The 17118-nt window shown below is 39.1% G+C and overlaps 1 protein-coding gene across 1 annotated transcript in view; it reads right to left on the bottom strand.

Annotated features, from left to right (window-relative positions):
* Positions 1 to 200: 200 nt before the first annotated feature.
* Positions 201 to 17118, bottom strand: part of LOC113229945 (zinc finger protein 423 homolog) — a 19698-nt gene continuing 2780 nt past the window's right edge. Inside the window, exons 3-10 of the mRNA XM_026463635.1 lie at positions 5397 to 5422; positions 4509 to 4651; positions 3434 to 3641; positions 2688 to 3353; positions 2347 to 2613; positions 1934 to 2257; positions 1469 to 1822; positions 201 to 1147 (exon numbers count right to left, since the gene is read on the bottom strand). Coding sequence (XP_026319420.1) covers positions 686 to 1147; positions 1469 to 1822; positions 1934 to 2257; positions 2347 to 2613; positions 2688 to 3353; positions 3434 to 3641; positions 4509 to 4651; positions 5397 to 5422 — 2450 coding nt within the window. The 3' untranslated portion in view covers positions 201 to 685. The remainder of the gene's footprint in view (positions 1148 to 1468; positions 1823 to 1933; positions 2258 to 2346; positions 2614 to 2687; positions 3354 to 3433; positions 3642 to 4508; positions 4652 to 5396; positions 5423 to 17118) is intronic.

The raw sequence follows: 17118 nt of genomic DNA on the forward strand, positions 1-17118 counted from the left end.
TCCTATGTGTAATAATCACGAAAACCTAAGAACTCGGTTATTTATTAATTTAACGTGGTTTTAATGCTTTGTTTTTGTTGAGTAGCCCGAAAAGAAATCAAATAATGAAATAAAACAATCTCGTAAGTTCGGTCTATTCAACAATAAAGTATACCTGTTATATTTCAGACAATTTTATGACGACAAATCTATTAAATATGTGTGTTTGGTGTTGATTTAAAATATAAGCAAACGTTTGTAAGAGTGAAGCTAACCATAATAATTTATTTAAATTAACATTTTATACAAATAGCCGTGTAAACATTATAAAAGATATTCAACATAAAAATACGCTCTATACTTACAGAAAGACAGCGTTCTAAACGCGGAAATTCAACAATATAATATTCAACTACAACGTAATTAAGCTAATAGTTACATTGCGGGACGTAATCTAGTATTGCAGCGGGAAATCCGCATCTCGGACGATAACGTTTGTTTGACAAGTTAACACGGAATGTGCTTGAGATCTTAACAAAATACATCACAATTAGCAGTAATTTCTAATATTTTACAACACAATGTAGTGAAACCAAACATTTTATTTTTACATCAACTTTTCGATCTGGCAACAGTCACTGTTAACTAGCCAATCTGTCGCTGAAGCGTATAAAACTCTGCTTGTTATAATTGGCTCGATATCGCTTCAGTCTTCATCGGGTTTCTCTTGCTTCACCACCAGAGGTGGAGTGGGCGCTACGGGTGGCGGGGCTGGCGGGGGAGGCGAAGACACTTCTATGTATTCGTCTGTCCGTTCCTCCTTTATCTCAGGCTCCCTTTTAACTGGAACCTCTACTGTTACGGGGCTGCTAGCTGGTGGCGCCTTTGGCGGGGCTAACGCTGCCCAGGCAGACGCTGCTCCTCTGGCGTAAGCCTCGTAAAACGCTCTCTGAGCAATTTCCGCTTCCTCCAAATGCACGAAAGCGTGGTTATCAAGCTCTGCCCTAAAGAAGAACTTAAGGCCACATCGGCCACAGTCGTAAGGCCGTGGTGCAGTCGCGTGCTCGGGCAGGTGCCGTTGAAGACCTAACGCACTTGTGAACACTGCCGAACATAAGTAGCATGTGAAGGCTCCGATACCTGCGAAGGTGTGTTCGATGAGATGTGCCTGGAACATAAACGTTGTAAAGTTTAAAGACATCAATGTAAATATAATATTTATTTTATGGATGACTAATTGCCTCCTACTCTCCATTTGCCTGCAACTACCTCCGTGACCGAACGGATAACATGCTGGTCTGCCACGCAGGGGACCTGGGTTCGATTCCCCGGGTTGGGAGAAATATTTGCATGACTTACATTTATTTCTCTCGCGAGTTTGGGTGTAATTTATGGTAGTATATAGACACAGGGTTTCCTAGTGCGGGGCTATGAGTGTGTGAAAAAAAAACAATAATATTTTTTTAAATTTATTTACATTCATATCTACCTGCAAACGTGTTGGAGAGCCAAGAGCTCGGCGACACAACCGGCAATCGTGGTCGGTAGGCGGCGGAGGTCGAGGCGCGGCGTGACGCGCGTAGCACGACGAACAGGCACGAGCACCTTCGCCGCCTTCGCCTTCGGGCAGAGCTCGTAAGCAAATGGCGCATCTCTGCTCATCCTCTGTGACCCTCAAATGAAATCGTGCGTGCAAACGGGCCTCGGCCTCAGACGCCAGCGTTTGCCGGCAAACGACGCAGGGTGCAGGCAAGGCAGGGTGATGTCGCGCCATGTGGTTCAGGAACGCTTCTTCGGACGGCAGACGGGCGCGGCATCTTGCACACGTGTCTCCGGCAACAACCTTTTACAAAGCAGAGTTTGATGACATTACGCTGTTTCATTTGTTTGACTAATGCCTAACAGTATACTAATTCATATAACATACAATTATTCATTATTATCTTTGTCTCACCTTGCAATGTGTAAGTTTGTGTTCGGCAAGAACAGCAGCAGATGGCAGCACTTCATCACAAATGAGACACTTGTGCCTTGCCGCAGCAGCGCCAGAGTGCGCCCTAGTGTGCGCCTCCAATTCCGCTCGGCTACGCGTACGTTCCCCGCAATATGCACACTGCAGAGCTACGGCGCCGTTCTTACGGCGTCTTTCGTCGTTGCCGGTAACCACCGCGCCGTTGCTTTCAGCCCCGACGTTACACGGAGAGCAAGTGCCGTCGGCACCGTCGGGAGCGTTGTTATTATCTACGCGCTTCGATCTCGCTATATCCCCATTTAAGCTCTGAAAATGAAATGACATAAGAGTTGATTAAACACTAAAATGTATGAGTAACTTTAAGTTTTACAAAGACGTAAGGCAACAATACTAACAGGTTGTGGTGTATGATGCGCCTGCATATGTCGTTCGAGCAAATACTGCACGGCAAAGGTGTCTGTGCAGGCAGGGACGGGGCAGCGGTAAGCGCGAGGTCTTGCGCGCTGAGCCGATAGAACAGCGCCGCACGCGCAGCGCGCCGCGTGACGTGCAAGCACATGTGCTGCGCCCTCCGCCTCCGATCGCAGCGCGCCCGCGCCCGCGCCGCATCCGCGGCATACCCACACTTTGCTTTCACCACTGTGTGCCACGGCGAAGTGCACCTAACATTAACATAGTTTTAGATTCCTGCCGTAGTTTTGTAATCTATTGGTTATTCATCGACAACAATCCTTACCTGAATCGCCACTTTCGAGTCGAAGATTTCTTTACAGAGTGAGCATCGATACAGGTGGTGAGCATGCATATCCAGGAGATGTTTTTGCAGGTCGTCGGGGGTGGAGAAGCTCCGAGCGCAGCTGTGGCAACTGTATTCACAGGAGACAGCGAGGTAATGCGCTGTGAGGTGACGTTCAGAAGCAGCGGCATCCGCGAACGTCGCCCCGCATTGAAGACACGGCACTGGACTCGAATTTCTCAGTTCTCCACCCTCTTCTAGGTGTCCTTTGAGGTGCGCTCGAAATGCTTCAAAGTCGGGTAGAGCTGCATCACATTGATTGCAAAGAAGTGTGCTTGGCGACAGTGCAATCTGTGGTGTCGCTGAGCCCGACCTTCTGCGCTTTACGGTGAGGTTTTCATTAGCCGATCCAGATCGCTTAGTGGGAGACTCAAGAGTACGAAGGCTAAGATCCGTTGGCGCAGGTTGATCTATATTAGAAGGTGTTTCACCATTCAGTAGAGCAGAATGTGCTGCTCTTACGTGAAGCTGAAGCTGCTCCATGCTGGTGAATGTATCACGGGTGCAGTAGATGCAAGCTAGGAGAGTTGGCGGCGGTTGAGAAGCTATTCTGCGTGGAGGTGTCATAGCTGCTGCATCAACTCCGTGTGCATTTACCATATGTGCCTAATAACGACAAAATAATGTTTAAATATTCTGTAATATAGTAGACTCAGTATTCGTGAAAACTTCGATGTAAATTGTACCTGTAGTAAGTCAGGTCGCCTGAAGGCATCGCCGCAGCGAAGACAGCGCGTGGCTCGGCGGCGATCAGGTTCATGACCATCGCGCGCGCGTTTGTGACCCTGCATGTGCGACGTCAGCGCCGCAGCCGTGTTGTACCCGCGGTTGCAAACAGTGCACTGGAACGGCTTCTGATTGTCGTGCGTCTTTAGATGGATCTTCAAGTGATCACTGAAAATTAGGTGTTTATTTCACAACTCGGATTCAATGTAACCATGTTAAAGTTTCTATGTACTTATTATACCTATGTGTGTAAAACTTCAAAAGTTCAGAACGTTAAAAAATTTACACCCTCATAATATCTCATGAATATTCACATGCTTAAGTCCCACAAAAACGCGTTCTTCAACTCAAAAATACCTCGACAAGAATTTAAAAATGGAATGAGATAAATCGTCATTATGTGGCCAGAGACGACAATTTGTCATATAAGACATAAGTACCCACATAAAGCACGGACCAAACAGAACTAACAAAGGGGCTTTTCACACAAACTACAGAATAGAGGCGTTCGCCCAAACATCTCGCTAATGGCCGCACTCGCCGTGCCCGTTTAGGTACGGGCCATTATTTCATTTTTGTGAGACCCTCGGAGCCATTTGTCAGCACATCATCTCTTTTCACTCGTCGGAGGTTCGTTGGGTCGACAAATTGCGTGGAATTAGTCACGTGGCCGCGGCGAGGTGACGAAAAAGGTGACGCGTCGCCTCGTGTCGCCGACGGAGCGACGGGCGATGAGCTTTGTGCGCTGTGACTTATGGTGATCAATCTAGCTGCGAGGCCATTGTCGCCAGTGCACCTCACGACGCAGTCATCTCGACCAATGCATATACTTAACGCTCAATAACAACGAATTATAAGAATTCATTCATGTTTATTTTTAATCTCCGCTCCAACATCTTATTACAAGACTTTGTTAAGGGATTATTTATCTTACGGCTGTTGCTAATTTACACTATTTACAAACTGCGTAAAAGAGGAAACATTCGTTAAAATTGTCTACGGGTACAGATAGACCCACAAGGCTTTGCAACTCACCTTCTAGAGAAGGCAGATTCGCAATGCGCACATCGATACTTGCGGTCTCCAGTGTGCAACTTGACGTGTCGGTCGCGGGATCGCTTGTGCTTAAACAGGCGGGAACAGAACTCGCATCGGAACGGCATTTGGTCCGAATGCGTCTGCAACAATAGAATAATTTATACTATCAATTTACGAATCGATACCACGACCTGAGCAGCAGTCGAAAAAAATTTAAGACCAAGACATCTTAAATTTTTTTTTCATCTAAATTAACACTACAAACTCGATGCCGGTACCTATACTTTTTTGTTTTATTTCTGTCTTTTTTAATCTGTCAAAACATTATGTCTCCTTCCGTGCATTTTGTCCGTAAAAAATTAATCGAATGAAAAGTACATATAAATCTACACAATTTTTTTTGTACAGTATTTTTTTAGTAGCAATAGAACTCCTTGTGAAAAAGTTCGTCCAGGAAAATACTGCCACCATACCTATTTCTGCCGCCAAGCAGTAATGTAAGCATTACTGCATTCCGGTTTGGAATGGTAAGGTTCTGGTGCTGGTGTAATTACAGGTACATGGGACTTGTCATCTTAAGTCTCATGGTGACGGGCGCAGTGGCAGTGACCCTAACATCTCTTCGATTTAAAGCTCTGAGTGGCACTGCAACTGTTATGAATAGGCGTGTCATGTAGCACCAGGCGCACGTCCTGTTCGTCCTGTCACTTGGTATTATTAAAAAAGTACAAATTAAAGCACAAATGCTTTGTACATTTCTAGAAAAATCTAAAACACCTTTTTTGTTTCAATTCGTTCGATGTCAGGATACTTAATCATATTTTAATCTGTTGTGTGGACATTACCGTTAAACTATTAATTAACTTCTCCTAGGTAAAAACCCACCTCATAAGCAGCCGCCACCCAGTCACCTACAATTGTCGGATGTTATCATTATCTTTCCCATAACTCCATCAAAGTACTAACGATTAAAATGTGTAAGTCATACAGAGATTGAAACGAAATAACTCTGAGTGCATTGATCACAAAAACCATCGTGAGAACTGTCTGCGAACAATGGACGATAGTGCCGACTACCGCTGCGCCCGCGTCGGGCCCACTACGACTATCAATACTGGGCAAAAACGGACAGTAGGCGAGTCGTGACACTCGAATAAGATATCAAGCAGTGGGACTTGAACCCGACTTGTCGATAGATCGATTAACGTTGATAGCATAATTGTTCCGATGCCGAAAGTATTCTTACCGGTGTTTCTGTTTCAAAGGAAGCTCATAATGCGATTGGTTTATAATGAAAAAGCGAAATCATTATGTTGAGCAATTACTTAATACTTAAAGACTTGCAGACTTCCAGGCCTTTGACTTTTACAGGATTGTATAAAGTTTAATGAAATCGCATAAAAATGTATTACTTTTGTATACAAACCCATTATCCACAACTAAAATAAATCGGGAAAAGTTGTTTGTTCAGAAATAGTGACAACAAAGTCCGCTTTCGCAGTTTTCACATATTTTAAACTCTACTGTATGTCAAATTTTTATTGAATTGATATTCAATTATTTTTTGTGAAATTACTCCACTAGTTTGTTATAATTATTAATACAAAGATCGAACGCTCAGAAAAAACCCTACTTTTTTATTTATTTTTCTTTAGTCAAAGTCAAAGTCAAAGTCAAAGATTATTTATTCCATAGGTAAAATAAATTTACACTTGAAAACGTCACAGTTAAGCTACTGCTCGTTCACTACGCTGACCTCCCTGAGAAGAACGAGCAAGAAACTCTAGGGATTGCTCTTTTCATATAAACTTAAATACACTTTGAATCAAATTTGTGTGGATTCTGGAGCCATGTCGTCTTTCCATACATCTTTATCTAACACGTAGTCTTCAACTTTGTAATATGATTTTTCGATCAAAATATTTTTAATGTAGTTTTTGAACTTAGGAATTGATAAACTTAATATATGCTCCGGAATCTTATTGTAAAAACGTATACAGTTCCCCATAAAAGAGTTGTTTACCTTGGTTAAACGAAATCGTGGTACCTTGAGTTTGGACTTAGCTCTAAGGTTAATATTATGGATATCTTCTTTCTTATTGAAATTATGTATATGTTTACGGGCATATAAAATATTTGAGTAAATGTACTGTGATGCCACAGTCATGATACCAGTCTCCTTAAACTTTTCTCTGAGAGATACCCGAGAACCTAGACGGTACACAGAACGAATCGCTCGTTTTTGCAATACAAATATGGTTTGAATATCTGCCGCTTTACCCCACATGAGAATCCCGTAGGACATTATACTATGGAAGTAACTAAAGTAAACTAGTCTAGCAGTACTAACATCGGTAAGCTCACGTATTCTGCGGACTGCGTATACAGCGGAGCTTAATCTGCTGGCCAGAGACGATATATGTGGAAACCATTGAAGTTTACTATCTAAGGTCACTCCCAAGAAGACTGCTTTATTAACAAGGTCTAACTTTTCTCCGTTTATTTCTATGCTTGGACTAGTCGATTTTACGTTAGGTAATTCAAATTGAACACATTTTGTCTTCTTGGCATTAAGCAATAAATTGTTAGCATTAAACCAATAAACTACCTTAGAGAGGGTATCATTAATATGGTCATAGTTAATGTCATGTCTGTCTGTTTTAAAAATCAAGGATGTATCATCAGCAAACAACACTATTTCGCAATGGTCCTTAACAAAGAATGGCAGATCATTAATATAAATCAGAAATAAGAAAGGTCCAAGTATTGAGCCCTGCGGAACACCCATTTTTACTGGAGAACCCAAAGAAGTCACTCCATTTATGTCTACTTTCTGAATTCTACCGTTGAGATATGACGAGACAAGTTTCGACGCCTTGCCATTTACACCGTAATGTTCCAGCTTCCTAATAAGAGTAATATGATCAACGCAATCAAATGCCTTTGAGAGGTCACAGAAAACACCAATAGCGTTCTGATACCTTTCCCAAGCATCAAAGATGTGTTTTAGCAACGCTACCCCCGCATCGCTAGTCGATCTACCACTAGTAAATCCGTATTGTTCACTATGAAAAATATGATTCTTACCGAAATAGGACAGTAATTGAGTTAGCATAACCTTTTCGAATATTTTACTTAAAGCTGGTAAAATTGAAATGGGCCTATAGTTGCTAGGATCAACTTTCCTACCGCTTTTGAATAAGGGAATAACCTTGCTGTATTTCATTAAATCGGGAAAAACACCTTCGTCAACGCACCTATTGAAAGCTACAGCTAACTGTGGGGAAATTAGATTAATAACTGAGTCTATAACTTTAGTTGATATGCCCCAGAGATCTTCAGTTTTTTTAACATGTATTGACTTAAAAGCTTTTATGATGTCTTGTGGATTAACATGACGAAAATTAAATAAACTGCCACAAACGTTAACATTTTCCTTTAGGAGATCAATAGCAAGTGAAGGGGAGGAATTTAGTGATTCTGTAGTGTTCACAGCAATTTCCGAAAAGAACAATTCAAAAGCTTGGGCTACTTTATCTTTAGATTTTATAAGTTTGCTGTCTAATTCTAAAACTATATCTCTATCGTGTTGTTTAACTCTGCCTGATTCTTTATTTATTATGCTCCAAGTAGTTTTGGATTTGTTTATCGATTGTCTAATTTTGTCGCTGTGAAACTTAACCTTAGCAGCTACACATACTTTTTTAAATATTTTTGAATAAATTCTAACATATTCTATGAAATTGGAATTAGTATTATAAGTTTTCATAGCATATAGCTCATACAAACGAGACCTACTCTTATGAACACCTACTGTTGCCCAGTCGTTGAATTTAGTCTCTCTATGGAAAGTTAATGTTTTCGATTTAAATATGTTATCAAATTTATTTTTAATTAAACCAAATATCGTGTTATATAAAGTATTTGGATCCTCCGGTATATGGGGTAGGGAATTTAAACTATTGCCGATATTATTTTGAAATCTAATTATTCGTTCTGTGGTAATCGGTCTGCAGAGAAATTGGTCTACCTTCTTGCTCATTTTACAATCAAAAGAAGCCAATTGGCCACTATGGTCGGATCTTAAGCAATTTATTATTGATTTAGACACTGCGTCTGTGTTACAAAAGATGTTATCAATACAAGTAGAAAAGGAGGCAGTGATGCGAGTTGGTTCTAAAAAAAGATTAATCAAGTTAAAACTTTGAAATAAATTAATGAGTCTTACAGAAGTAGAACAGGTTTCCAGCAGGTTTACATTGAAACTCCACATATTACTACGTTTTTTTTGGTTGGAAAAATCCGCTTTAAACTGTCTTCCATAACTAATTCAAACTCGTTAAAATTAGCAGAGCCTGTATACACATAAGACGACAAACTGATCCAATTCCACACATGAAATCTCAATAGTTCGTTCAGTAGAAAGATTTGTGATATCCTTACGCTATTTAAATTTTAAGTTACGCTTAATAATAATCATGGATCCGCCTCTACTTAAGCTCTTTACTCTACTTTAACTCTACTTTTTTTATTTTTTGGTTTTATTTTTAATACATACATATTAAAAATAAAACCAACCAAAAGATACCCCTGCTGAGCACGGATATTCTCTGAGAAGGAACCAGGATGGATTGATGATGGAACCAGGATTATTTATAGAATACACGCCACACTTGCAAGGAGTTTGAGGTCGTTTTCGAATTTTTTACAATCATATGTAGTTTGTCGAATTATAATTCTTTAGAAGTTACTTTTAGATGTGTACTCGTAATAGGTAATACACTTTATTAGACATCTAAAAGCAAATGTTTATATTTAGGCAAGTATTAAGTAGAGCAATCCCTTAAGCGTGAAACATACACGGGACCTGCGCCCGTCACACGCCCGCGCGTGATGTTTTGTCATCCATATAAATACACGGAATTACACCCGTCGCGCTCCCGACTCGACACGCTCCCGTCCCGCACCCGCTTTCAGTGTGTTTCACGCTTTAATGTACATATGTTCCCTAATATTCAACAATTTAAAAAGAACATGACGCTATCTGCGTCATTACAATAGTACAATAGATACTTTATAAACACTCGATTTTATTTTTATTTAATAGAATTTGGAAGCAATTAAGTAGACCAGGAATGCCATTTCCCGTAAAAAATAAGGTTTTCCATTTCACGAAAGACACAGAGCGTTCGACTATCATGACTGAATACCGTCTAGCTACATCCGAAAATAAGCGATTAGTGTTCACAAAAGATTATTCATATCTTGTTAAAAGAGGATGCTAATGCAACATTTATGTTGACTGTGCCGGTACGGAGATAATGTGAGCCGTCGGCCTTCGCGTCACCGACGTCGCCGGCAGAGTCGGGCCAGGCACATAATAGGCTCCCAAACTGACAGCCAGTTCACGCTTTTACTAATAATTGACCAGTTGACCACCTCGACGCATATTGAATAGCATGCTAAACACGCTCCAGTGATTGACTTCACTTATGTCCGTCTTTAGCCAATATGTTAATCGTTTTCATAAACAAACTCTAATTTGAAATTGAAATTAAATTGGAACGAATCGCTTATCTATTTTTTTTGTTTCTAGTATTCTAGTAAGCACCCGTGCCTACAGAACCGTGCTCATTTAGAATACGAGATGTGGTGTAGAGTCCGTTAGGTCTTAGCCGAAGTTGTAACTTTTGAGCGTTCAATACACAAATAATAGTTTCCAATGACAGTTATTGATGTTTCTATTAGTAAAAAAACTAGTCGTTGGCTCACGAGTTTCGAAGTGTTATGGGTCGCCCCAATTACCACGAGCGGGTTACTCGAGGACCATTAGCGGCACTTTTCATTTTGTTAGCGCCACTGCCGTGCCGAGGCGCAGCCCTTTGCTACGCTATGCAAACTTATATTTTTCTTTTTTATTATGCAGAGCGTATCCAAAGGATCAAATATTACACAAAACTACAAAAATCTCAGAAATTAAAAAAAAACTGTTCATTAAGACAAATTCGCAAATTGTCTTAGTCTTGGCCACAGTAAACTTTTGTTTGTTATTGTTTGGGCTGGTGATTTCGGTGTTTATTTATTGCAAATATAGTTTAAATATTGTTTATTTAAAACATACCGTAAGTAGCGTTATTTAAGTTTACCCTGAATATAAATGTTTATAAACTATACTTTAAGAAGTAATTTCATGGTAAACGTTAGAACCACTCAAACGGAATATTATCATATTTATCCAAGTACACCAAAAATTTCATTAGTGCTTTTTAAGGGCAGGATTTGCGGTGTATTACTGCATTTTATTTGAGATGTTTTTGTTGGTAGTACGGAGGGTATTTATTTAGCAATGCAGAATAATAATTTTTATTTATAAAAACTTGTATTTAAACTGAATGCTTTTCTAATTGCGAAACCAGATAGCCGCCATTTTGCGGTAGGAGTAGCGCATCGCGTGAGCGGTTATTTACTTATTTTCTGAACGTATGTTTTGAGTTACATGCATAATTAATTCACATTTTTTCTCCTAAAATTCTTGTCCGGCTGTAAAACAAACGGTTAAAGGCTCGTTTAAATTTATAAAGATTTCTCAAAAATTTTGTAAGCACTTGCCAAATCTGAGTGAAGTGACCCACGGGCTATCACATGACTGTTATTTCATATTTATTTCAGTGATTTCCTAAAAAATAACTTTTGAATTACATACCTACATATTTATTTAGTGCTAGAATGAAGCGTTACAAAGATTTCTCAAAAGTTTTTTTTTCTCAAAATTTATGATTTTTTTTATAAGTTGCCGGACAAATTTTAATATATAAGACGTTTTTGGTGTCGTTAGCATTACCAGGTAGTAAAACTAAAACACGTTATTTGATTACGACTGCGACAACCAGTTGTTAAGTATAAGTTTTCACTGACTACATTTCATGACGCTCGTTATTACACTTGTTTGCCAAGTTCACGAGTGTGATGTGCAACGTGTCATTATTGTTATTATCAAGTTTAAATTTATTTTCGCCGTAACTTTACCTGTTAAGCCTCTCAAAAGCATGCTGTTCTTGGTTACAATTGGCGTTGTGATGGTAATTAATTGTAGTCTTGTTTGTTTTACTGTATGGTGACTATATTGATAAAATTATAACTCAAGACAACTTTGAAGTATGAGTAGAGTAGGAAATGAAATTATTTTTTCGGACCGAAATCAGTATTTTAGTTTTTTTTTCAAACAATTCAAAAAAGGTTGTGCAACTATCGCAAAAACCTAAGAACTCGATATATGTGGACTATATTTATAGTCTAATTGCACGAGATGCGTAAAGCTTGCTTTACATTTTATTTCAACATCATTTATTTTGTCACATGTTCTGGAGACCAAACAATAAACATGTATCCATATAAATAAAAAGAAAATTAAATTACTCTTATCTCTAGAAAATCAAGAAGACTGCAAGAAACAAGAAAGCATACAAGTCCAAGGTGATCCCGGCCCACGAACTCCAGGATATAGATAGAATAACATATTATTATAACATATTATAATAATTTGATTCATTTTATAAACAGCTCTATTTTGCTATAACTGGTTGGACATAGAGAATCTTGTGGTTTTTGGTTACAAATAGAAGTACAACTTGAAATCTTCTTAAAATGATTAAATGAATTGCCGTCACCGTCCTATTTAAGAACCAGGCGTTTATCGGTGTAGTCTCCTCCATATTAACCTTAGAGCTAAGTCCAAACTCATGGTACCACGATTTCGTTTAACCTAGGTAAACGACTCTTTTATGGGGAACTGTATACGTTTTTACAATAAGATTCCGGAGCATATATTAAGTTTATCATTTCCTAAGTTTAAAAACTACATTAAAAATATTTTGATCGAAAAATCATATTACAAACTTGAAGACTACGTGTTAGATAAAGATGTATAGAAAGACGACACAGCTCCAGAATCCACACAAATTCAAAGTGTATTCCATAGCATTTAAGTTTATTTTAAAAGAGAAACCCCTAGAGTTTCTTGCTCGGTCTTCTCAGGGAAGTCAGCGTAGTGAATGAGCAGTAGCTTAATGTAATGTAAATGTGACGTTTTCAAGTGTAAATCTATTTTACCTATGGATCTTTGACTTTGAGTTTGACTTTCATTGTTTATGGTTCTTAGCCAGCTCCTTGACCTCCATAAAGATCCTCACTATGATGTTTTAATTTAAATAATTATAAATCCTACAAAATTAAATGATACGTACGAGAGAAAACTGGTAACGCAGAAACGCCTGGAAAGAAATTATAATTGTACGTTCATTTATACATATATCGGTTCCTGTAGGAAGTTATTTAGTTTAATGTCAACTTTTAGAGGGCATAATCCGGCCGCAGTAATTATATCCATCAATGGAGTAAATTGTGTTAAGTGGAGGCGCTTCCGTTGTCCGTGCTCAAACACACCGCTTTCTGCCGATCAACAACCAACAACACAGGTTGCATTCCTGTTACCCCTATGTATTACATATGTGACTGTAAGCATATTTCAAAGAAGTTAATACTGTTATATTAAGAATATTGAATATAACAAGGTCTTACTACCATGGTTTTAATTTGTTTTTCACTTCTCTTGCTCTTAAAACTCGTATTTATGCTGGGTGTAGGCTGTGTAAAACAGGATTTTACACTCTAGTGCATAAAATAAAAAACCATCTCATTAAATATGTCTAATTGTTGTAATTTTACATTCAAATTTAATTAAATAATCGTTTATTTGTAATATTGCTGTTTAATTTCCTCGCAATCGAAGTGAAAAGCAGAGTGTATAACTAGTCCATAAAACCCATTTTACCCTCGATTTAAGTATCCAGGATATACTCGTCTCGGGTACAATAACTTGTTTTAAGCACTTGTTGTACAATCTACTATTTTTGTGATGTTACATGATGTTACCCCACTAGTTTGTTATAATACAGGGATCGATACGGCTGGATTCGAACCAGCGCCTTCACCCGTGCCTCTCTCCTAACTCATCTACGGAATGAACCAGCAGATCTTACGAATTTTTCTATGTGCTTATTGTAGATCTTTGTTTTTGTTTTTTAACGACTTTTTTGCCGTAGCGCTATTTGTGTCACTCGCAAAAATTATTCTATTAAGTTTTAGGTAACCATTCCTACAAATTATGTACAGCTAATTAGAAACTCTCTAGCTAGTTAGAGTCGTGTGCTTTCTAACCACAACTTTTATTTGGAGCGGAAGATCGTACGAATAATGGTTTAGCATAGTATATACAGAAGGCATGACTTCCTGTAAAGGTATCGTGGTTACCACAAGTGATAACTACATTATGTGTAACGATTAGCGGAGCAGCGCAGCGGCGCAAGCGCATCACATAAACATAGCTGCGGTATGTTTACTCGCCTGCTTAATTGGAGCAATCGCGCGCCGACAGAATTAATAAATCCGATCGTGTGTCTGCGATAAATCGCGTCCACAGTCAAGCAGCGCCCATGCCCACGCAGGACTTTAAAAGGAAGCCTTTCATTAGTCGTTATTAAAAATAATTAACCCTCTTTCTGCGCTCTCTTCTCGCTAATTAGAAGATGTTAAATAGGGACTGTGAAGTGTAGGTATTCAGTGTAATGTTTTGATTTCACTCATCTTAAATTTTTTTAATGGCTCCATGCTGCGCGTCATGGCAGTGCGTGCTTCGGTAGATAAAACAAAGCCGCGAAACTGCGACAACACACTATGTAGATTCCTATTTATAGTTTAGCTATTTAGGTAACTAAAAACCTCACCGACGTGAAGTTTATTAAAATTATCATACGTTTTTTTAAAATATGATTCGGTGGGTACATTTATGCAAAATATTGGATCTTGTTGTGTTCCGTGCGAGAATTCAATAAGCGAGGCGAGCACAGGCTCCGCGGGGTTCAGGCCCCTGGGTGCAGAAGCCCCGCTGGCCACCGCACTTCTGCTTATGGTGAAAAGGCACGCAAATAATATCACGGATTATTATTACAACAAATGCCGTGAGAGCGGCCGCTGTAGCGCACAGAATGTGAGACGTTTCCACGTAAAGCGCACCAAAAAACATTCCAAACTAGTTTGAGGCGCGCATGATAGCCAATAAAGCTTTGAAATGGGCAGCGGGCAGTGGCGAGCGAGTTTCCCAGGTCCAATAACATCGCGATGTTGCCGGTTCACACAGTCGCCGCGGTCAGGTCACCGCTACCGCACCCGCTTCTGCTTAGAACGAGCCTCATTCGCATTATCTTTATTCCATTTATTGCCATAGTCTTAAGGCATAATGTTTGTTGTTACAAGAGTAATGTACCTGCTTGGTCTTATGTACGTGCGTTATGTTTACTTTTTATCATTCTTTTCTCTGAAACGTATACGTACATTTATTACATTTCACTTTACTAAATGAATGTTTAAACAATAATTTCGTTTAATGAAATGTCAAACTATATTGTGTTTACAATGTTGTGATTAGTATAAAATGGTACCCAAAGCTATAAAAGTAACTGTTTATTACCTTTATTATACAGTTAACTGAGTGAGTATAAGTAATTCTAAGAAACTATACGTACACAAAATGTCACATTGTTGGGGAATATAAGTGGCTAAGTTATCTTATAAAACTATTTACCTTAAATTAAATAATAAAGATATGAATCTCTTAACGACGAATGTCAGGAATTTTTACTGGGTGCTACATGAGTGAGATTTAGACACCAAGTGTAGGTATGAGGCTAATTCGTCCTTGTCAGCTGAGGATTATTGAAAATACTCTATGTCTGTAAATTGATGCGGCCTGATAAGGTTAATTGGCAGAAGGATATCAACGAGACAACAGAGAGCTGAGAGGCAATAATGCGACGGGAAACTGGTGGGTGTGATAGGCACCACGTACCACCGACCGTTTTATTTTACGACCGCGATTGCGCGCGCGCTGATTGAGCTCTATCAACCACAATACGTATCGAACCTTAATTAAATTCGACAGCCAAGTATCAGCTTGTCTTTCAGCAAGGAGTTGTATATCGTTCAGCTTTTACTATTCAAGATGCCTTGAAGACAGACTTTATGAGAACATTTAAATCAGTAACTAGGCGCAGTTCAGATTGATTTATGTTTATAATGATCTGCTTTCCCAAGAAGCGGCGATGATAAACGCGTAGGCTAGGGAGTTGTTATCGCGAAGCCTATTTCCGGCCGTCAAAGCTCGTCGAGTGCGGATCTCGATCATCGGCCGATACATTTGTCGGCTCACACCACCTCGCCGCTGCAGTCTGCGTTCGCGCATGCATCGATCAATATCTGCACAGAGACGCAGCGGACTCTGCTCAATTGAATACCGATAAATATAATGGAAGTTGTTGCCGTTTAAGTAAGTAATGGTTTTTTGAAAATTGATGTTAAGTAGGATATTTCAAATTATTGAGATGAAGGACTTACGTGAGAAGTGACAGTTTTGCCACTTTAGGCGTACGTGTAGATCTGTATCCGAGTGTAGGCGGCTGTGAGCGGCGGTATGCAAAGTGACGTTTCTATTTTGCCCTATCTCAGCTAGATCTGTCGCGGCGTGTCGTAATCGTAACGCGGCGAGATGGCACAGCACAAAGGAGCCGAGATGTACGGCCGACGTAATGGCCGAGCACGTCACAGACCTCAGAGCCGCGCTGCAAGGCGACTGCGATGCATATCTACGCTACGGCTCTGTAAATGGGCCGTTTTGGGTATCTACTTGCTAATGAAGCTCCGACTGCATAGCGAAACTGGACTGTGAATTTACAGATATGACAGTCGTAATAGCTGTATTGTTTGTAGAATTCTGGCTTTATGGAGTGGATGCAATTATTGTGGAGACTGGTTTGCTACCGGCCGGTGGGCTTTATTGATGTTAGGGCGAGCGAGGTGATGGTTATCTTTGTCATTTCTATTCCTTGTGTTTGTTTACTGCCTATACTTTCAACGGAGATGTTTACTTGTGTTTCTACTTACTTCAGAAAAGTACAACAACATGATATGTTGTCCTCTCTATGATAAAGTGGCGACATTCAAAAAGTAACAGTTTTGGGAAGCTGACAAAATAGATTTAAAAAAATAATATTATATATATGGCCAAAGGTGATGGCCCAATAGGTGTGACCTATTGGACTATGATATGACTAAATTATACAAGCACCGGTCTATTAAACTAATAAAATCCCTAAAATAAAGCAGAATTTATTTCAGTGTAGTCGGTTTTTTACTTTTTTATTTTATGTCTAAGTCGAAAATAAATGCGTTCGCGTAAATTTCATAAACTTTTTTCAGCTCGAAATAAATTTTTATTAATAAGAGTTCGATTTTATCAATGTTAAACAGTTACAATTTTTAAATTTTCTGATGTGTCTGCTAATGTTCACAACACGTAAAAAATGTGTTTGTTTTATTTATTTTGTTTTTCATTTAATAAATGTTGAATGAGGCTGTGCAAAATCGATGTTAAAAGATTTTCATTTAATAGCTACTTTATATCTAACTATTATTTATTTAAACATAAACTACTATGTGATACTATTTTATATAGTCTTACTTTTTTGTTCCGCAAAAGTGCCATCATCGTATGTAT

This window comes from Hyposmocoma kahamanoa, unplaced genomic scaffold (genome assembly GCF_003589595.1).
Source record: "Hyposmocoma kahamanoa isolate Upper Pololo Valley unplaced genomic scaffold, ASM358959v1 63, whole genome shotgun sequence".
Lineage (NCBI taxonomy): Eukaryota > Metazoa > Arthropoda > Insecta > Lepidoptera > Cosmopterigidae > Hyposmocoma > Hyposmocoma kahamanoa.